Source organism: Thermobia domestica, chromosome 1 (assembly GCF_964235325.1).
Source record: "Thermobia domestica chromosome 1, izTheDome1.hap1.1, whole genome shotgun sequence".
Taxonomy (NCBI): Eukaryota; Metazoa; Arthropoda; class Insecta; order Zygentoma; family Lepismatidae; genus Thermobia; species Thermobia domestica.
Genome location: NC_137454.1, coordinates 82,748,080 through 82,770,803, shown reverse-complemented (window position 1 = coordinate 82,770,803; position 22,724 = coordinate 82,748,080). Strand labels below are relative to the sequence as shown.

The window sequence follows — 22,724 nt, the reverse complement described above, 5'->3', positions numbered from 1 at the left end:
GAGTACTTGCCGCGAGTAGAGACATAGAACTCGTGCAATAAAAGGTCGATTGAGTTATCAATTGTCAACAGGAAATCACGCTATACCACGAAGAGAACAACATCACATAATTTGAGCTTATACTGTAAATATACAACATATGAAAATCTATGTTTAATATTAATTTTACATTTGTTTTATTAGCACTTGTAACAATTGCGTTTGATGATGAAAATTACTTTTTTATACGTCTTTCTGTTTCAAAACGCATTACGTAAGATTTATAAGCGATAATGATAAATCGAATTGATCTATTAATATAAAGATAATCAGATAAATCAGATTTTTCCTTAATTTTCAGAAAAAAATGTTTTAAAATCGAGCCAAAAATATGGAGGAAAGGAATAGTTTCCAATAAGTATGCTGAACTTTAAAGAAACTATATACTTTTTTTTCAAAATGTTCATTTATGTTAGCATCTTAAACGTCAATTCATTTGTTTAGTACATAAATATTTTTTCTTTCCAGGCCATGCTTCGTAAAACAAATTACAGAAGAGATTCTTTTAAAAAATCAGGTGAAACTACAACATTTAGCTATCAACTGAATAAAACAACAACGGAAGCAAAGAAATCTCCAATAAAAATTAGTTCATCATCACCTACTACGAATATTAATTTACCGAAGCAAAAACAACTACAAGAAACTTCAATCGAAGAAAAATGCAGTTTCTGGAAAGAAAGAAATAATCAGGTTGATCTAGCTACAAAGAAAATGCCAGAAATTGCACCAGAAGACAAAGATGGATTTTGGGAAGATCCGCAAGAAGAAGAGATCTGTCTCCCACGAAAGAAAATTGTTAATCAACTTTACAGCATCGAGTCGTTAGATGTGAGCGTTGGTGATGACACAGAACTTTGTGTTGAGGAAGTTGATAAGGAATTTCGAGATATATTTCAAGATAAATCAAATGTTGAACTACCAGTTGTACCAAACGAAGGCGTACCAGCTGATCCAGGTTCAGAGGTACAAGTTAATACAGATACAGAGGTTAGGCATGAACTTGCTCCTGGAATTGTTTTGGAGGGACAAGTAGCTGATCTTTAACTCATTCGGGAAACCTGTTCGAAAAGTTTCAAAATAATCTTTTAGTATTATATTCTGACCATAGCTACAGATAAACCAGAAGTAATCATGTAAACACAAAACAAAATCAAACTTTTGTATTGTGATGTGGCAGACATACATAAAGAGCTTGACCTAATAAGATGCTAGTCATCACAAAGTCGCCAAGAGATTACGTAAAGAGTTGCTATTATGGGTAGCGATTTGGTAGCGCTGGGCCTTATTGATCACTCGTGATACATAAATTCCACAAATCTATTGGTTCTCCCTCTAAAAGGAGTTACCTATATTTTTCATATACATATTTTCTTGAGACGAAATATCTTTTATCGTTGTAAGCAGGCATTACACTACTGCTACTTTTAAAAAATCAAAATGACTGTCAACATAAATAGTAGTTTTTTATCAAAATGGTTCGTTCTGGCTTGTCTGTATTTATGAGTCAAATGATGTATCCATATAGGTATCTTTCGATCAATGTTCAAAGATACAACGAATATATGCAAGGTAAGAAGAATTACATCACCAAATCTCAGGATATGATTCCTTGTACCAAAATTATATATATTTCTGATAAATAAGGATTGATAAATGCGTTCTTCAAGACTACAGCGTAGAGAAAGTTCAAGGAAACTGAGTTTGGGCGCTTTAGCTTAGAAATTACTAGATCTAACTAAAGCGGTTAAAATACCATTAGAAACAGAACGCAGAAAGTAATTTTTACAATCAAATGTACTGTATATCCACTTGTAGAAGTGCCCTTGTAATGGTAAATTTACGCCAATATTTCAGAAACTTCAGTTAACCTTTCTTGATGCTTAATACGAATATCGAGATCTCTGGAAATTCACTCAAAGCTTTATGTTCTCATTTCTCCGTTTTTTAAAAATACTAATAGACTGCTTTATTGAAATCGGGTGTTCTAAAAATGGCGCCCACGGACAACAGAGCGCTATTCTTCAGGTCAAAATAAAGCGAAAATGCTATATAACGGTATATCCTCCAGGATCTCCATCAGCCGCTATGGAGAATCAAAATTTCATTATGTGACAACGTTGCAGATGAACTTAGAACCATTAGTGTTGATCTACGAATTCATCAAGCAGTTACACCGATTGTTATGCTAATAAGTATCAACGTCTATCGACTTTAACTGCCACCTGGAAAGAATCGATGTAATTATATGATAGATTAGTACATCTGCTCTGTGGTTCTTTATCTGCGATGTTGCCACATAATGTAATTTGCGTCTCCAGACGAGGACCCGAAAGGTATACAATTATATATATATATATATATATATATATATATATATATACATCGGGACAGCTTTAAAGGGCTCTTTCCACCCCCACAACCCTCGGTTAGTCCTCGCGAGCGTGTAAGCTGTCACTGCTCTCAGCGTTGCCATCGATCCACTTTTGTAGTTAAAAGTCCGGCAAAATAAGGAGAAAGCTTTCCTTCCTATTTTCAGTTAACAACAACAAATTAAAAAAAAAAAATCAACTAGGAAAAAGGAAAGAAGGAAAAGGAATCGAGGCAACATTGGCTTTTAGCCAGAAGGGATTATAAATCTCTACCACGTGTCGCGAAGACTAATAGGGGAAGGTCCAGAGGGGTAAACAGGGTTTTTAGAATTCCTGGAGAAAGAGCCCTCTCTTTCTGTCCCAATATATATATATATATATATATATATATATATATATATATATATATATATATATATATATATATATATATATATACTATAGTATAGAAACTGCAATGAATATGATGCTTTGAAAGGATCTCCAGATTTCTCTATATCTATATTACGACTCGTGAAGGGAAATAACGGTTTTCCAAAATTTCCCGTAAATATATCGTTAGAACATTTCCACAGGTGGATGTAGTTTTAATTTGGAAACTGGGTAGCAACCCGCACAACAAATTTAATTAGTAAATTAAGTGACTGCTGGAAATCCATCCAATATCCAAACTTGTTTTCAAAAAATTGATACTAACTTGTTCATAAATTCTGTATTATAAAAAAAAATCAATAGATGCGATTAGCGCTCCATGTTTATCAGAACTTCTTCGTTTGGATAAGGAATCGTGTCCCGAAATTTGATGATATTATTTTTATTGACTATGCATAATTAACGAAATGTAATACAAACAAATGTAACGGAATGTATGTAGAACATTTATTAATTAATTGAAAATAAAACTTTTATGATTAAATGTAAATAAAAAAATGCTTTCATTATTGTACATTGAGTTTATGAAGTAGAACAAATTAGCAACAGCTTAAGCATAATTTTATAGTTGGTCATCAATATTTATTAAATAATCTCATTTTCTGACCCGACATCATAACAGTTAAATACTAAAGTAGGCCTACTTTTTCCTTTGTCATTTTATCACTTACAAGTTAGTAAACTGTGTTTCCATTCTTTTCTTTTTTGCCGATATGATTGTAAACTACATTTTCATATTTTTTGTTAGAACTTGAATTTGTTATATATTTATCATAGAGTTTTTAGTTTTTTTATGTACCATACAAAATTCATTTGGAAGTGTGTATATTTATTAATCCTTTTGTTGGATTCTAAAAAAAATTGAAAGATATGTTTTTCATGTTAAATGTTAAGAATATTAACTTTTTAAATGTCCATAAAATCACTTGGAACGATCACTGCTTACATCCGACTACTCTAAACCTTCCACAGCGAGCCATCTTGAATTTTCCACAGCATCCCAGAGATTGTAGCTCGCTCAGTAATTCGTCTATTCACAGACTCGAGAGCCAATGGTACATTGTAGTTAATAAGTTCAAGTTCATCCTCTTCTTTATTGATAGTTGACGTTTAAGATTGATTGCATTCAAAAATAAGTTGCCAGCTAACTGTATCGCCCAAATCAAAAGCACCTTTAGGAGCATTTTGCCACGACTTGTACGTTACCCAGTAAGGTAAATACTGTTGATAATCAATATTGTTGGCGAAATACTCTCTACAATAGGAAGATTTCGTCCAAAGCTTTTTCCGGAGGGAGCGTTTCTAGCATCGCTGCTACCTTCCCTCTTTTCATATTAATAGGGGTCATTCATAGGATAGAAAATCTTAAATAGAAAGAGAATAAGATGATTCTTACATGACAACTCACCTCGGTACCTTCCAGGCTCGGATCTATAAGGGAAGCTTCAGCCCAAAGTCTTCAGTGCGATAAAATCTCCACTAAGGTTGAAGCATGGCTACGGAAAGACTATCACGTGACTGATATTTCTTTTTGAATTACACACGTGATTTGAAAACACACACGCACAGAAACACTTCTGAAGTAGGCTTATTTTATTAAGTTAATTATCACTTTCTTTTAATTTGTATGATTTTTTTTATTGTACAGATCACCTTTGTCAGGAGTCATCTTTCTAGAATTACACAATTTAGTCGTACTTCCTCTCACTGTAAAATCTTCAATATAAGATTATAAATTTTATCGTTTTATCTAGTTGCTATGACAAATTTCATTTGAACGTTGAGAAACTTTTAAATGTGACCATATATCCTGAACACAAATATATATTCTGAAAACAAGTTATTATTATTATTATTATTATTATTATTATTATTATTATTATTATTATTATTATTATTATTATTATTTTATATAACTTACCTTTGGATATATCTTATCTAACCCTTCCTGTTTTATTGATATTCTCTTACTGAACATTGTTACTTCTAATTAATAGAGACCTCACAATATTATTAGCTCCGGGTCTCCAAATACATAAATCCCGACCTAGTGTCTTCCTAAAGTTTCATCAACGAACTTATGTGCCTTGGCTCATATCGTGAGACATCTTTTACAGACAATTAAGAATAAGGGATGTAAGTACAGTATATATGATAAAATTAACACAAATAGACAATTAAAACATAAAAGTTTGCAACAGAGCAAGTCAATGTTGAATGTTGTTTTATCTTTTTATTTGTGTTAATTTTACTTTATATTTGTATTACTAATTAAAAGCTATATGTTCGAGCAATATTTAATTTCTTGTTCTCAACTGCCTTTAAAATATAGCTCAAACAAAGTATGTCAGAATAACTAAAGAAATGTTAAGGTTTTAACGTTAACCGAGATGAATTTTCACTTAGGTATCATTTTCCCTTCTTGGCGCTCTACTACTGCGAAGATTGTCTATTGAGGATTGCGGACTGCCTATCAAGTAGACAAGTTTACTAGTCAAATTCAGGACATAACTACATGTATAATAACAACACGAAGGTAAAAATATTCACAAATATTGGAATCCCTGAAGGCAATTATGACGGTTTAATATGCTGCACTATACAGCATTTCTTTAGGAATAGATTGTCAGTGACGTAAACTATATATGAGTAGACTTGCGAAGAAGCGTACATTCACCTTTTAAGAAATATATATATATATATATATATAGTGGCGATTCTTAAGATTAAGTCAACATTGTGATTATTATTATTATTCGGGATTCTAACACCAACTTCCATTTAATTTAGTTCGGCATATATTTGGCTCGAACTCAAAATTCTCTTTCTAGATGGAATTCATATATACCACCACTCGTCAACTCTATGTTCATATCAGCCATCTCATACATATCAGACGCTATACATATATACATTACTCCAAGCCTCTACCAATACACTCAATAAACGACAGCTTTAACATCATCACAACTAGACCACGTTATATGCATTTTATTAAGTTAATTGCATTGGTTTCATTTATAGACGAACGCACGTATGCATCTATATAAATATCAGATGATCACTTAGCACATCGTAAGGTGAGATGAAGCAGTTGAGGGGACCCGAAACTTATTACTCGGACATAGTTTCCATCTTATTTATTTCACAATACACACTTTAAAACCTTCGTAACATTAACTATCAACAGAAATGAACAGAAGCCTTAGATTTATCCGTCCAACTATTTAAAAAAATAATAAAATAAAATAATAAAAAAAGGCCAAAGTATACCCAGTTTACGGTACTTTAAAAGTTACGAGAGCGTATCAAAATAAATGGTCCACTCTCTATATATATATCGTCGCAGCGCTTCGAAGAACAGCTATGTGTTAAAACCACAACGTTCCAGGAGAAGAAAAAAACATTCCACTCTTAAAATTTTGCCAAATATACACGGAAACACTTGAAAAATATAATAAAATTGGTTTTGCGTACATCATGCACTGGACACTGTTGTAGCTTGCTTCAACAATATTATATTACTATTTTTGTGTTTACGTAGCTCATGTCGGTTTACCTTCTGCGCCTTTATAAGCACATATAGGATTTGTATACATTAATCAATACGTACGTGATGAGAACCTGAAGCCTTTAATTTCAATCTATATTTTTTTTAATTGTTGTGGCGAAACAATTGAATATTCGCTTATCACATTATAAGGAACGCTGCCTGACAGCTTTCAGGTTTATTTGCACGGCATAACTTATTTTTGACAAAAATGTCACATACCGGTTTCTTGAGGCGCAGCGACGAAGAGACATATATCCGTTTATAGATTTTCTTACTTATTTTACGTAAGTACATAATTTTTTCACACAATTCAATTTAAATGCCACTCCATTTAAGCAAATCGATTTCGTTTTCTTGCAATACATGAAAAGATTCCTCTTCTTATAATCGATACTGCCTCGTCCGAGAAGCAGACTCCATTGAGAAAGCCTCGTTTTATTTCATTCTTACAAGATGATTTGCTTATAGTTTTTCCGGTGAGATTTGTTCCTAAGATTTGATTTCACGAAGTTGAAATTTGCTCGTAGATATATATATATATATATATATATATATATATATATATATATATATATATATATATATATATATACAAAAGTTTGTTCGATTGGCTCGATTTCGAAACCTTTCCGCAACAACCGATTCACCCAGCACTGTGGACTATCACTCGACATTGTTTCTAGTGGAGCATACTCTGGCAAAGCACGGGCAAGATAATTCAATCTTACTCCTCCCTGCTACCTTTCCAGAGACCAGTGAGGATGCGCGGACTTCGATGTTGGAGACGTCTTTTACACAGCCCGAAGCTGCAGAAATCCATTGGACTGGCTTCATAGGAAGTTTTTGAAATGGAATTTCCATTCCATTCCGTTTCATTTCTAATTTCCGTTTCATTCCTTAATAAACACGATGAGATGTTTGACTTGTCCATATGGATTCCCATCTTGCTGACATTCGCACCGTATAATTGTGGGATGTCGAACTGAAAGACAAATGTCATAATGGAGTTCTGCAAGTATCTTCCCTTACGGACGCACGTCAGCAACGAATGACTGTTTTCACAGTTAAAGATGCCAAATTAAATCGCTGGCCCATCGGTGGATGGATTTGTGGTTTTTTTTTTGCCATGCCCATCGCGAATCCCATGCAGCACTGCGGGTGTCATATTCCTTGGAGCCCTCTACCTGGTGCTTTTGTTTCGTCGTGAGTTCCTAGTTTGTGTAACGAGCAACAACAGCTTTCATTGTAGTCACGTCGAGTGTTCATCCAGTCTTTCGACACTGTTTCCTATACGTAAGTAAGAGAAGCGAGAATGGAAAACCTTCATGACGTATTCTTCCCAATAGTGATTAATTTTGATGCCATTTGAAGACAAGCACGACACTCACCCACCTACAACTTAAGACACACTACTGCTCAGGACATCATGTGCGTCGTTCTAACGCCATTCCCCAGATTGGAGTAGCGTTCCTAATTTGGTTCGGTATAAACCGAATAACCTTCAGTAATCTTTCATTCGCATTATCATCCACTGTAGAACAAAGTTCACGAAACATACTATTAGCTTGCGTGATACATTTAGTAAGACAGTAATGGAAATGAGTAATGATTTTTAAAAAAGTTATATCAGAAGTTGGCGCCTTTTCTGATCTATAAATCACACTTCCTGATTAACGAAGGCGTCTGTCCTATTGAATATGGAAGTCTAATATCGTCAGTCGATCAGTTCTTCTATCCGAAACGATGTTGTCGAATGTAACTAAATTAGCGAGAGGACATGGAGCACCTACTGTTATGAGGATCATATGATTACTCATTCTGCATATTAGTTCTGTGCAGCTACTCGCATGTGCAAAGTGTGCAACGCTAAATGGGCACTGATAAAGTTTTGTACGAGGGGAAGTCAAAAGTAAAGGGAATTTCTCGTTCTAGAGGTTTAGTATCACTGCTAGTATCCAGCGCTAATTTAGTGTCGTCTGTAACACTTCTACGCAACGTATTACTCTTAGTCCCGCGTTAGTCGTTGAAGTGTAGCAAACTGTTATACATGGCAGCTCTATTGTCGACCTGCACTGAGGAAATGAGGGCAGTGATTCGCTTTGAGAACAGTATGGTGACAGTTGTTTATCGCGAAGCAAGATCTACGAATGAATAGAGCGTTTTAAACAGAGAAGAACTTCTTTATGTGACGAGAAAAGATCAGGCAGGCCATCGACGTCAACGACTGAGGACAATTTGAAAGTCGCTGAGGATATGGAGATGGAAAATAGATAAATCATAGTGGACGAAATCGCCAATACTTTACATATCAGTCATGGTTCAGCGTCTTCCATCTTACGTAACAGGCTAAATTTTCGAATAGTGTGAGCAAGTCAGTGATGTGATGTAAACTCTTTTTCCGGCGGAATCAAAAAAACTTATGAAACGTTGGAAAAAATGCGTTGAAGGAAGATTATGCAGAAAAATGAGTTATGTTTCAGTTTTCTATCATTAGAATAAATGTATCTTTTCTTAAGTCCCTTTACTTTTTGACTTCCCCTCGTATATAAACCTCTAATTCGCGCATTGCTTTCAAAGTTTCTTTTTAACTGTAAGAAGTTGAAACTTTCACTTCTATCGCACTTTTATGACAACATGTAGTGTAAAAACAATTAGAATTATAAACCATTTCCATTCTCTAACTTTCCAAACAATATTCTCACAAAAAAGAAGAAAAAAGCGAGTAGTTGACTAACTGAAAGACTTCTTTATTTTTACGAACAGTGAAAATAAATCGCTTTACAAACTATTACAGAAAGATTTATATATATATTTTAAAGTTTATACAAGTACAAAGTTTTACTTACAAAATAAAAATAGAAAAACACAAAATCTATTATTTATGGCATATTACACATTGCACTACAAAAGCAAGCGTAACAGTTTATTTATGACTTTTTCTCTTAGTTTTATTAAGTTAATGCTTAACTTAATAACTAATAAAAGCGGTTGACTAGCCCTGATAAAAAAAAAAGAGAGAGAAAAAGTGTTTTCTAACCATACAAACTAAATGTGAAAACTACACTTCTTAAAAACCGAAAAGTGACAAATATATTTCATTTATTTATTTATTTATTTTTAGAACATCGAAAATTGTATTGGTACAAAAATAATTCTGTTTGTACTTTCGTTATTTAAGGTAACTTTATTTTTTTGTTCCTTTAAATATTTTATTTTAATGAAAGTGCACAATAACTTTCCAGAAAAATTACGAAGAGTCCACATTTCTGGGAACACTACTATGTACGAAAATATAGTTTTTTTATAATTATTATTATTTCAAATTTATAATTGTACCTTACTTCAATCTTAACAATTGACTCAATTGACTCTGTATGATCACAATACATAAAAAATTACAAGTGCTTAGACTAAAACTCAAAACGAAAATAAATGAAATCTCATGACTTTTTTTAAGGGGGGTCAAAAAAGAAACTGAAAACGCAAATTACTTACCAAACCTTAGTAAAACACTATTACAAAACACATTTAAAAGAGAACAATAAGCTTTCGATGATAGACTAATTAGGTGTCATATAAGGGGGAAGAAATTTTAGAAAGTAGCAGTTGTTCAAGGAAGTTCGTTGAGCATTATACGGTATCCAGTGTTATAAGATAACGTATAACGTAGCTAGGTTAAAGTTTAGCAAGATAAATTTCACAGGTCGGCTTGATCAGTAAAATTATTGAAGATAAAAGGAATAATTAATGACAGGAGAAAAATATACTAGTGCTGAACAAAATAAATCATGAAATAATTAGAAATTAACAATAAATAATCGTTATTCTATTAAGAAATACGTATTATAATAAAAATGCAAAATAGAAATTACTTAGAAAGTAATAAAAAAATATATATATATATAAAATAAAGACTGGAAATGAAAACAAATCTAAAATGACTGTAAAAACATTTACAGGAGTATGAGAAACTACTGAGTATTGTGAGGAGGGGGCCTTTATAGACAACTAAGTCACGAAGGTTTACGATAAGATGGTGCGTCTTTGTATCTCTTTCGAAAGGATTGTATGGACGAATATATTGATCTGAGAGTTCTACAGGTAGATGAGTATGAGAAATTCAAGAAATAAAATCTTTAAAGTTTTACGTCCCACGATTTGCCGGTTAGGCTAAAGGAGACGGTGATGATGAGAAATGAATGTAATTGTGGAATGAAAAAAGTGGAAGAAAAGGGAGAACCACGAGAAAATCCCACACACACGGTGTTTGCCCATCACAAAGTCCATTTGGTGTGAGCTGGGACCGAATCAAGAACCCAATGCATCAAAGGTGAACACTCTACCACTGAGCCACCGGGGCCCCGAGAAATGCAGGAGTACAGATGATTTCCCTTCATTTTGAATTTTTTACATTATTGTCTACATACTTCTTATTGTATTTACAAATATTTATTATTTTTTACTGACTATATAATTGTTTTGTTTATATTTACTTGTTCTTTCTTTATTAGTTATTCCTTTTTTCCTTTAGTACTTTTACCAGCCAACCCAAGTCGTGAGTTTTATCTTAATCCAATACAGTTCTCCATTCTTTTTATTTTTCCAACCTACCAACATAATCACGTGATACTGGACGCCAATGTGACGCCCAAATTGACGTCTTCTTTAAATTATTTTTTCTTCTCACTTTCTCTTCTTACGTCTGATGAAGAATTTAGCGAAAGCTTATAGAGTTATCTTACATGCTTTGTAATATTTACTATTCTCGGTAAGTAATTTGTTACCAATGTCCGCTCGTGGATTTCTTTGATCCAAATATAAATCCATTTAAAAGGCACTTACACGATTGTTTAGAGGATTAAAAAAATATATATTTAAAAAAATACAAGATTGTTAAAGAGTATGATCGTGTGTCAGTCATTTTAATTTTCTTTCAAATTGGCGCATTGTAACACATGATTGGTCATTTCTCGTTCTACGAGGGTAATCTCGAAAGTAAGGTATCCAAGGCGCGAAGGGACACAAGAAAACTGTTCGTGCGGCTATTATTAACACTGCTGTGTCTATTGTTTTCCCTTCTCCGAAACAAGCCTGAACGCACCACGCTGGGACGCTCAGTCTTCGTTTAGTCGCAAGTTGTAATGGAACTCCCGCTTAGCGCTAACGCTAAGTGTGAAGTTCATGCAGTTATTCGGTTTCTGAATGCAAAACGGTTAAACTGATTAAAATTCACTGCCAATTGGCGGGAGCGTATGGCGAGTCGTGTATGCATGTTAAAAACGTTTGCAAGTGGTATAAAAGTTTGCAGCTGATCATATTGAAATTCACGAAAGAAAGAAAGAAAGAAAAAAAAAAAAAAAAAAAAAAGAATGGGAGATCGTCAATTTTCAGCGAGACAGTCGCGAAGGTTGAGCAAACCAGTGATCAGCACCTGTTTTCTCAGTTGAAAGAACACTTGATCGGAATGCGCTCCAGCAACGACGATGAGGTGAAAGATTACGCTCAGCGTTTCTTCAAACACATGGCAGGCAGCTGGTATAACATGAACATACAAAAACCACCATAGGATAATGCCTACAAAAATGCATCGACTGACACGGTGATTATGGCGAAAAATAGATAAATGTGCAAAATTTCAAATGATATACACAGTTATTGAAAATAAACGTTTCTCTGTATTTTCAAAAATTAAAAAAATAAAATACAATAAAATGGGATTACCCGTGTAGATTCTTTCTCTTCCTTTTCTCCTGCACTCGACGTCGAAAAGCCGTTAAAGCCTTGAAACGTAATTGTCTTTATTGTAATCATTCAACAATAGTAAGTGCCTTTTACTTTTATTTCTACATAATAAGTGAAACTGTACGTGGAATAGAGTACTTTCCTTATGAATTTTCGGGCAGTCAAATTGTTACTGTCGTAATCTAAGCGTGACCCATTCGGTGTAATACATATTAGAAAAATAAGTTGAATGTGTATTTGTTTGTATAACTTTCAATTTACTAAAGTATGACAAGATATATATACTGTATATATATTCGTAATTTACATTTTTAAGTGGCTCTTGCCATCGATTTCATTCGAGGTAGCATTGATCAACGTTACTTTAAATAATCGGGATCAATTGTTTTATTCTCTAAACGCTTTTTAAGTGCACTCATTTACAATACAGTTCGTTAGTAGTGATAATACATTGATATAATTCCCAAGTTGTTTTTATCTAAGAATAATTTTTTGAGGTAGTTAGCATATAGACGATAAGTCAATGTGATTTATACTGTATAGTATTTTGTTCGAGAAAACATATTAACTCTTCTCTGTTGTTTGCTTTTTACATCATTAAGAAGTTTCAAAACATATGGTATTAAGCACACTGTACAGCAAAGAGGATTGCTTAGACATAGACATACTGGAATAGTTCCACAATCCTCCGTAGTTCAGATACCAAATCACTGTAGTAAAATTCATGTGGTGTAAAAGTATGTATATTGATTTTAAAAATAAATTGTATATGATTGTTCAGGAAGAGGACTGGGTAATGTACTGGTTACTACACCTGCACGGTAAATCGGAGAACCTGGTTTGATTTTCAGCTCAGTACCACACTTTTCCACTCTTTTTACTTTTACGATAATCTATTGATCTGAAAAATAGGTAACTTTTCGTATAAACAGCAATATTTTATTTTCAGATTTTTATTATTTTTATTTTGAATTTGATGATGTAGATGAAATATGATATTACAACTAGCTAAAAGATTTCTGTTAATTCTTGAATCATCGTAAACTTTTTTTTTTTTTTTTTTTTTTTGTGACATCCACCAGAGTCTTTCGCTAAGTCATCCGTCTGTGAACTTTTATGTCAAATGAACGGCCTGATCAATTTAGACCAAAAATTGGCGAAAAGGCAATCGATGGCCAACTTAGTTGATCTGTAAAATCTTAATTGAGATAAGTCTCGGTCAAACCCGAATCTACGAAATAGTTTAAAAGTAATGTTTCTGATTTAATTCTAGGAATAATAATAGCAGTAAAGTATAAATTATTCGCAGGGCCGTATAATGGGAAAGTGGCAACCACGTCAAAACTCTACAGGTCCACACACACACACACACACACACACACACACAATCATCAAGTAACCATGCCCGAAGAAAGAAACAAAAATAAAAGAAAAATGTGTGAATTTTATCAGACAGCACGCAAAACCATTATTACTATTAGCTTGAAAGCAATATAGGTTTATTTTAATTGCATCTGCACACCAAATTAATTTATGTAAAATAAACTCAAACGTAATGGCTATTTTGAAATTAAAGTAACTGCGGTAAACTGGATCTTACATGACACAATGAAAGAAGTTCAGTAACTTTGTGTTTCATTTTAGTACAGAAATATGCAACTGAACATATAATCAAACAGCTACATCTATACACAATAAACGCTGTAGGAAAATAAATTATACAGAAAACAAACTATTTTTAGTCAATTACTAAAGCTTCAATGTCAATATTTTCCTAGCTCTTGTACTCTTATCGCCAAGGGAGCTGCATTTTTTCTATCCACCTCGTATACTGAATCCTGTTGAAGATTTCAGGATTAATTTTGAAACGTTTTCCAGTTTTTTTTTCTTCTTTTTTTTTCTGTTAACTGTATACGTAAGAAGTTAGTGATCAATACTTAAACACAAAACTATTCTACTTTTATTACCCGTTCATTAACATCAAATATATGAACATATTTAACTGATATTTATTTTTGAATTTCAGCGGAAGTGTTAGTAACATATGGGAACAAAAGTTACAATAATCCAAAGATAAAACTGGTATATAGCTAGTGGCTGCTTCTATGTGATCTGTATATTGTATAGGCCTTTGTGGAATTTTTGTAAGACTGAGCAAGTACTAGAGGGTTTTTTTGGTAAATTTCGTTCATCCAAGAACAGGAAACAAATCAGAGAAGAGTTAATATGGCTTACATCAAATAAAATTATATTAGAGAAAATTTTGTTTGTTTTGAAGGCACTGTCTGTAATTACGCTCGATTTCCTCTTTTACTTTGATAAACTGCAGTATTAAGAGAAAAGAACTATAAATAGATGAAGCTGAAAATACAACGAAAAGCAGTTTTAGTTTCTAAAACTAGACTACAGACAATCGAAAGCTTAAACTGCACTAATGGCACTTATACAACTGCTTGCATTTTCTTTAAAGCACTAATTCACACTTGACGCCATTATCTAAATTATTCTTACAAAATATTTCAATGGCACTACCTGATTTCATGTGTACATAACATTTACATCTAATTTTGTTTACATCTTACACATTTTAATGAAGAATAGATGTATATTGATGAGCTGGTTATACATAAACATTATAAGAAATTACATCGAATGACTTCTATTTATAAATTCCAGGTACATCAAAATAACCCTTTCTTTATTATGACAAATAAAAGGAACTGTAAATACCAGCGTCCAGCACTGGTATCGTGGTAACAATATAATATAAAGATAGAATTTGTATTTGTAATTTAGCTCGACAACAATGACTTATCTGAGACGCTGAAATTGCAGGAAGTTACAAACAAAACACTGTACTGATATTATAACAACTAATTGAGAATAAAATACTTCTAGCTATTGCTTTCCGTATTTAGTTACGTGACGATTTGTTACGGTGTATTTTGCTGTAATTTCAACTCAGCCAGTAACCGAGTCATTCCTGCCGAGCTATACCTATTATATTTCTGTTCGTTTTAATTGACTTATTATTGGGAAATTGAAAGATATTTTAAAGTGGTTAAGGCATAACTTTAAAAATTGTAATACAATAATCGTACCTGACAATATCTCTCTTGTCGAGATAAATCCTCTCTTGCCGCTTCCACTAAATGGATTTGTTAATCTATTCCGCTATTAGTACAGATACGAAAAAAAGGTAAAGACACGAGACATTAAAAATAATGTACCTCCTAAAACCACAGCTGAGTTTCATCTATGATATCGAGATGGTGTACCATCTACAGCTATATATTGAGGACTACACTAGGAATTTAATAAAAGGTTCTGCTTATAATATCAAAACTCACACAAGAGTGATCTACTTTTTCTGGAAATAAATGCCAATAAGTTTTCAATCTTCATACAACCTAGTTCTCATAGAAGTGGATTCTGGCTAATTTTGTCTATTCAAAGAACACCTCAGATGAGCATGAGTTTTCGTGGAAATAGTAGTAATAGATGTTCAAAAAAGTTCTTTCAATAAAATGTGTTACACAATAACTTTGAAAAGTTACAACATTAATATTATTTATTGTCTTTTGAGTGGGAATGATGTCAAATATGTAATCAATCAAAAAGGTGATTTTTGGTGCATTTACTGTTAGTATTTTGGGATGTTTGGTTGCAAAATTCATTTCTTTCCCCTCTTCATGATCAGTAAGGTTCAAAATGCTTTTCTGTTACAGATTATTGTACAACTTTCATAGGACTTCATTTAGTTGGTTTTTACTTCACAGGATTTAACACATGCCGCATATACTTTTCGACTAATAAGTTTTGAATTACCTATTGATGGATCAATTTAACAAAAATACAATAAACGCAATGATTTTAAATATCAAAATGCCTCCCAGTTTTGGTGTTATTTCCAACATGAATTTGGTGTTTTAAATACTTATACATTCATAACTATCATAAATGCCTAAAATCTTGCATACTAAGAAACTAGTAACCTGCTCATTAAAATTTTTTGAACTTCATCGTCAGGTCCGTTACCTATGTTGTTGATTTCAAAGTACTGATGCGTTTTTCTACCTATAAAACAACAGGAAACTGACGAAAAAAAGATTAAACAAGCACTGGTCAACTAACAAGCCATTTGAGATCGAAGCTCATCTCGTCTATAGCGTCTTGGAATGATTAGCTCCGTTCTTCGTATTGAACTGTGTAAAGTAAATAAACCAAAATAGTAATCTTGCTTTTTTGTAATAAATACCTTGGTAATTGTTCAATCAATTTTAGATTTACGAGGCGCGTAACCTCCGATTGGTCATTGTGCATTAAGTAATGGAAGCAGCGCTACCATCTTTGCACAGATGTGCGAGGTAGATCACAGTCTGCATCCAGCCGTGGTAGAGTGAAGGTTGTCTGATCACTAGTTCTACTTTTATAGCGTCTCAAAATGTGTGCTGCAATAGAAAATTCGGCCAAGTGCGAGGTGCGAGCTGTTATACGTCTTTTTACGGCAAAACAATATTCGGCAGCAACTTATTCATCGGGAATTTTGTTCCGTGTATGGACCAAGTGTGATGAGTGAAGGACTTGTTCGTGAATGGGTTCGTTCATTTTAAAATGGACGCACAAACATTCATGACGAAGACAGAAGTAGTAGGCCATCAGGGGTCACTGATGAACTAGTTCAGAAAATTGATGGAAAAGATAATGAAAATCGACGTTTCATAATCTCGAAGCTTTCCGATGAATTTCCACAAATTTCCAGGACTGTGTTACACGAGGAGCTAAAAGATGCGGTCACAGGTTGGCTCAAGGCACAAGTGGAAGATTTTTATGCTGATGGAATTTCTCTAAGCTAGTGCAGAGGTATCATAAGTTCTTGAATGTTTATGGAAACTATGTTGAAAAATAGGGCAAAGAAGTAGTTTTCAAATGTATATAATAAATTATTCTTATTTACTTCGGTGTTTCTTTTTTAACCAATCGGAGTTACTTTCCGAATGGCCCTCGTATTATTAATTTAACTATTACCATGTAGAGTTCTGCATGAGCAAAGAAACATGAAATTGATGTCTTCATAAAATACTGATTAAGCAACGCATGTATACATTTTTCTTTCTTTTTTTTTCTTTGAATCATATAGTAAATGCACTCAAATTATGAATTGAACAGAAATATAATAGGCGGTGACATGAACTCAAGTAAAAAATATATGTATTTGAATTGTCTTACCGGTGATATGACACACAACATACTGCCTGAACTACAATCCTGATATATATAAGACACTGTAGTTGTTGGGTATATACTTCGATTACATAATTACTACTTACGAATATGCTCGTACATTGACAAAATTCACACGCGATATGGGAACACAATTACGGCCACTATTAATTATCAGCATGTACTGACACATGGAAAAAAAATACACATAGCGAAATATTACCACAAAAATACTATATTCGACGTTTTTAAATACGTAACGCTCAAACGATAAATATCTGTCTCTATGAAAAACAACATACATTCTCACATCATCTTCCATTCGATGATATAATAATGGGTGAAACAACCGAAAGACTGACACATTAATTTCTTGAAATAAATTTTGGCTTGCTTACTGACAACTAGAAACTAAGTGAAATTTAAAAATAAAATATTTCGGTCTCACATTCTTATTGTTATCTTTCAATTTCATTAGTATCTGAAACGTTCGTTAAAGGTCACTTTTACAAAATGTAAGATATGACCTTATTAGAAATTCATCAAAACTATACTCAAAAAAATAGAAACAGAAATAACGTATTTACCAACAAATAAATTATACTTTTATAATAATGTACAATTGTAACCTAATTACAACATATTCCAGGCTTTTAAGGATATTTTAACAAATAGTTTTCATTAGTACTCAACTTTAATGATCACTGTCCCTGGCAACAAAAGAAGAATGAAGATCATTTAAGGACAAGCCGTTACTTTTTTTTTTTATTATTTTTAATTATCATAGTGCAAATTCAGGTGACAATCTTTCCTCAATCTAAAATCAAAACTATAAATCATTAATTAACCAAACTGCTGACTGGATATAAAACTTCGTTTATATATATATATGTAGGATAAACTAACGTTTTTTTTGTCAATGATGAAATGATTCCCAGAAAAAGAACTAACAAATAAACAAATAAAAAATAAAAATGGATCGAAAAACACGTCCTTCCAGAGCTCCAAGCTGCCGGAATCTGTTGAAAGGAAAACTTAAAGCATTTATACAAATTAAGCTTCTCCTACCTCACTCCCTGCTCAAAGCTCTTTTGGCGGACATCCGTTTTTTTTTTTTTTTTTAATTTTAATTTTTTTTTACCAATTGAAAGAATATGCGTAAGATCCACCATATCTATCTTATGGAGATTTTCTCTAAAAAAACGAATTAGAGCAGTCTATCTATTGTGATTGTACTTGAACAATGAACTTTGCCATTTAGGATTGGTTTAATGTTTCAATAAGAGCATCGACTTCAAAAATTCGATATTCATGATCAGGCATACTGGTTTTTTAACGAGTATGTGATGAGTAAGCTTTCTTTCTTTTTATTTTCTAATTATGTAATTTTAAAAAAAAAAACAATTCAACCTTTTTATGAACCCTTTCCGAATAACTCATTTGCTAGACAGTTGCAGCGAACCACCAAAAATTCGATACAAAAATTTTACTATTGGAGTTTCTACGTATTTTTGGTTTTATAAGACGTATTCTTTCCGCATTTTCATCAATTTTAATCAGACACTTTATTAGTTTGACACAGGTTAGGAGCCTCTGATTTTTTTTTTCTTTCTTCCCTGCGGCACTAAACCTTTGCATTCCATAGGTCATAGAACTAATACAATTTCACGAATTGCTTTCGCTTTATCGGGACTTACTCTAACTTTTGTTTTTTCTCGCCAACAGAAAACAATTCTCGGTACTGCTAGGTTATAGACAAGTTTAAAATAAACATGTGAAGGAAATAGTTTTCACGAATTTATACATTGGTAAACTATGCAAATAATTTATCCACGCTTTCAAACAAGCATACAAGTTTCTTTAATTCAAAAACCAGAACAGATTTAGTACATATTCATTCCCTAGATGTAGCATTACAGGGTGTCTACTAAAATTCCAAAATTAAATTTCGTGACCTTTTCTTTACCAAACCATAAAATTTTGTAACATTCTCAAGAGGAAATTTGGATGTAAATTAGGTCGAATTTCCTTCGGCTAGCGATTTCGTAGCGTCTACAGCCGACCATAGATATTTTTGGTGATGAATTTTGATGTTTTATAGAACATTTTTACTCTGTACTTATATTTGTACAGGTTAAAAAAAAAAAAAAAAAAAAAAAAGCTAAATTTCGTGACTTTCATGACCGTTTTCTGATTCTGTGACTTTCGTCACTGATAGACACCCTGCATTAGCAACATGAATCAACTTCAAATTGAAAGGTATTTCGTTATATTATGTAATAACAGATTTGTTATACGCAACAGCTATAAGGAGGTATGGTATGCTGTACATAGGCATACATTACGAAATTGTTACCTCATCACAGGATTGATGTCAGCAGTTACATTAAATTCTAACAAAATAAAAGTAAGTTCATACAATCGATAATTGTTTCTTGAAGCAAGCTTCTACAATTTGACTCAAGCGGCATTTGTACGTTAATCTGTTCCATGATTATTCATGTAATCTCTGTGTTAGTTTTTGAATTTTTACTTCGAATAAGATACGATTCAAAACTATTACTTTTAATAAGCAACGATAATTTATGCAAGATATACATTTAATTTATATTGTGTTTTTACTGAAATAAATGCTTATAGATTGCAGATTCCTCCCCCTCTTTCGAATCTCTAACGTTTTCTTTAATTTTTGTTCTGAAATTGCATTTGGTCATGCTGATGTAACTGCTATTATATTTACATGTGATTCATTGACTCCTGATTAAATGTCTCAATTTACATAATACCAAGTTTGTGATTTGTCAATATTAATTGTAGGTTTAAAGAAAATTTTTAAACCGAGTTCTACTCTATGCTTTTCACTATATTAATGGTGCCCTTTACTTTGACAACAAATTTTACATTTTTTCCGTGACAAAGAGGTAGAAAAGCTTGGTAAAATATTTAAGAAGTGCCTTGCATACTACTCGAAATGAAATAAAACAAAACAAAACAAAACAAAATCGTTATAGGGGAAATATCCCGTCTGATAGTTCACATGATTATTCGATTAATAGGCTACAATATAAACAGAAAGATTATAATTGGACAAAAGAAACAAAGCTAGAGTGCGCTAAATGAAGATCTAACTATGAATTAAAAACTATAAATTGCTTCCCTAGATACGCTCCAGTTATTTTTTTGGAACTATATTTCGGTTATCTTGTTGCAACTAATCCCACACGTTTGTACAATGTATAATGTTCACCTCTTACCCTGAAGGAAATAGCTTTCCTTGAATTAAACTGTGTGGCCTAAATACCGTTGAGTTTATTTGTTGATCTGAAGAATATATTACCTCCACATCATTAAAAATTAAGAGAAACATGTATAGATATTTACATACACACACCTTATATGGCACGCACGCTACGTAAGTAAAACCTACAACCTCATTCACTAGCAGGAGGTCATCATCTTTACAAAAGCATTAATGTTGTTATTCCACAATTCAGTATAACTACTTTTTTATTAAACTTATATAGTGTGCATATAGCATAAATATCTGCATCTAACCTAAGTATAAATATCTGTATATAATTTTTAGAGATATATATTCTTTAGTGTTCAACTAAAAACCTCAACGTGTTTAGACCATACAACTTAGTTTAAGAAAAGCAGTTTCTTCAACATATGAAGTAAATATTTTGCATTTAACGAACGTTTGACCATGGACCAATGGACGGTTCTAATAAGGTAACCGAACTATAGTTCTAATAGATATTTGAGCTCTTCTAGGTAAGTAAATTATCGTTTTCATTCATTAAAGTATGTGGTTGATGTAAAAACAGATTTACGACATTTTCGGCAGCATAAAATTCTGGAAGCATTCGTTTTTATTAATACCTATGTTTATTAAGACCCTTTTCTTTTTTCCTGACATAAGAAGTCGATCCTATATATAAATACAACAAGTTACACCATAATGCAGTTTCACACTATTAAATAACAAATAACAGGGTCTTCTTTAGAAAAACATATTTGAGCTGAAACAAAATTCGGTTTAGCAATGACCTAAACAGAACCAAACCAAAGTTATATGGTTTCTTAAATATGCGACAAAATAACCTGAATTTTAATACATCCCGCCCCCTCTTAAAAATTGCAACTAAATATTAATGTCAACCCTATCTATGTTAATTTTAGTTCTTTTTTTCTTAATTTATGTCCTTAAATTAACCGTTCCTTAGACACATATCTAATAAATCATATTAACATGGTTTGACCATAAACTCTGTTTCATTTGAGTATCTAAAAGAAAACTATTCATACATTTTTATTTGTCTGCAAAGTGTAATTTGTTTCGCATCCCCAATAAATATCCGACGCTCTAGCGCTACTGTATATTAATTCTCCTATACGCTTACCTTATACGCATTCCCATGACAATTGACGTTTCTTTAGTTTTTTTTTTCCAATGTCTTATGCAAGGTATTCTAGTCTACAAGTAAAAACAGATCTGGCCTTTTTTTAACAATTTGTCTGAGAAAATTCGACATCCTTAAGTGCCTGGTTGAATGCCCGGTGTCGTATTTGATCCTGAACTAGACTTTTCCTGATCTTCACTCTTCTTGATCATATCCACAAACGTTTCCAATCGTGTAGGATTAGGAATTTGCAACACCATATGTGCTTCCTCTAAAATCAGAAGTCCGTTATGAGCGTCACTTTTGGAAAGATTATGCTCCACGGTGACATGCTTCTCCCACTCCTCGTGAGATGGCAGCACTTGCATACACCACTTGCATGAGAGTCGCGGTGACTGCGTGTGAACTGCTTTAATGTGTCGACGACGGAAGCCCCAACTAGCGTATGCTCTATCACAAAAAGGACACGGAAAAGGCGGGTATGGAAAGTTTTTGGAAGCTGTGAACAGAAATCAAAAAAATAAATAAGTAAGTATAGGACGCTACGAAATACCTTACTGAATACATTAAAAATCAAATGTTTGACTGATTGATTTGAGATCAACACTTTTTCAGCACCGAGGCTATAATACGTGACCTACTGTCTCAAATAGGATTCAATGGAACTACACTTACTGAATCATTAAAATGTACGTAGCTGGAATGCTGTTGCACGCCGTACGAAACAAACAAGCAAACAAAAACTACCAAACTATACAAAGATTTGGGAAAACTTATTGAAATTCGAAATAAAATTCTGTATCGGCGCATAAGACGATTTCCATTTTTGGACTTATTCTTAAAGGAAGAAAATGTGAATCTTATATATATATATATATATATATATATATATATATATATATAGTTTACATTTTACTAGTAACACCCTTGCTAAGTGTGAATAGCAAGTGTTACCAG

At 32.7% G+C, this 22,724-nt stretch overlaps 2 protein-coding genes across 10 annotated transcripts in view; one reads left to right on the top strand and one right to left on the bottom strand.

Annotated features, from left to right (window-relative positions):
* ninaC (STKc_myosinIII_N_like and MYSc_Myo21 domain-containing protein ninaC) overlaps positions 1-3,586 on the top strand; it is a 142,314-nt gene extending 138,728 nt beyond the window's left edge. For 4 of the 9 annotated variants that reach the window (XM_081760178.1, XM_081760167.1, XM_081760160.1 and 1 more), the window contains exon 25: positions 508-3,576. In XM_081760178.1, coding sequence (XP_081616304.1) covers positions 508-1,086 — 579 coding nt within the window. In that variant the 3' untranslated portion in view covers positions 1,087-3,576. Of the gene's footprint in view, positions 1-507 lie in introns of all 9 variants that reach the window. The other 5 variants (XM_081760126.1, XM_081760134.1, XM_081760143.1 and 2 more) reach the window with 5 other exon arrangements.
* A 5,536-nt stretch (positions 3,587-9,122) lies between these two features.
* LOC145686632 (uncharacterized) overlaps positions 9,123-22,724 on the bottom strand; it is an 83,877-nt gene continuing 70,275 nt past the window's right edge. Inside the window, exon 6 of the mRNA XM_081760104.1 lies at positions 9,123-22,266. Within this exon, the coding sequence (XP_081616230.1) occupies positions 21,902-22,266 (365 nt within the window). The 3' untranslated portion in view covers positions 9,123-21,901. The remainder of the gene's footprint in view (positions 22,267-22,724) is intronic.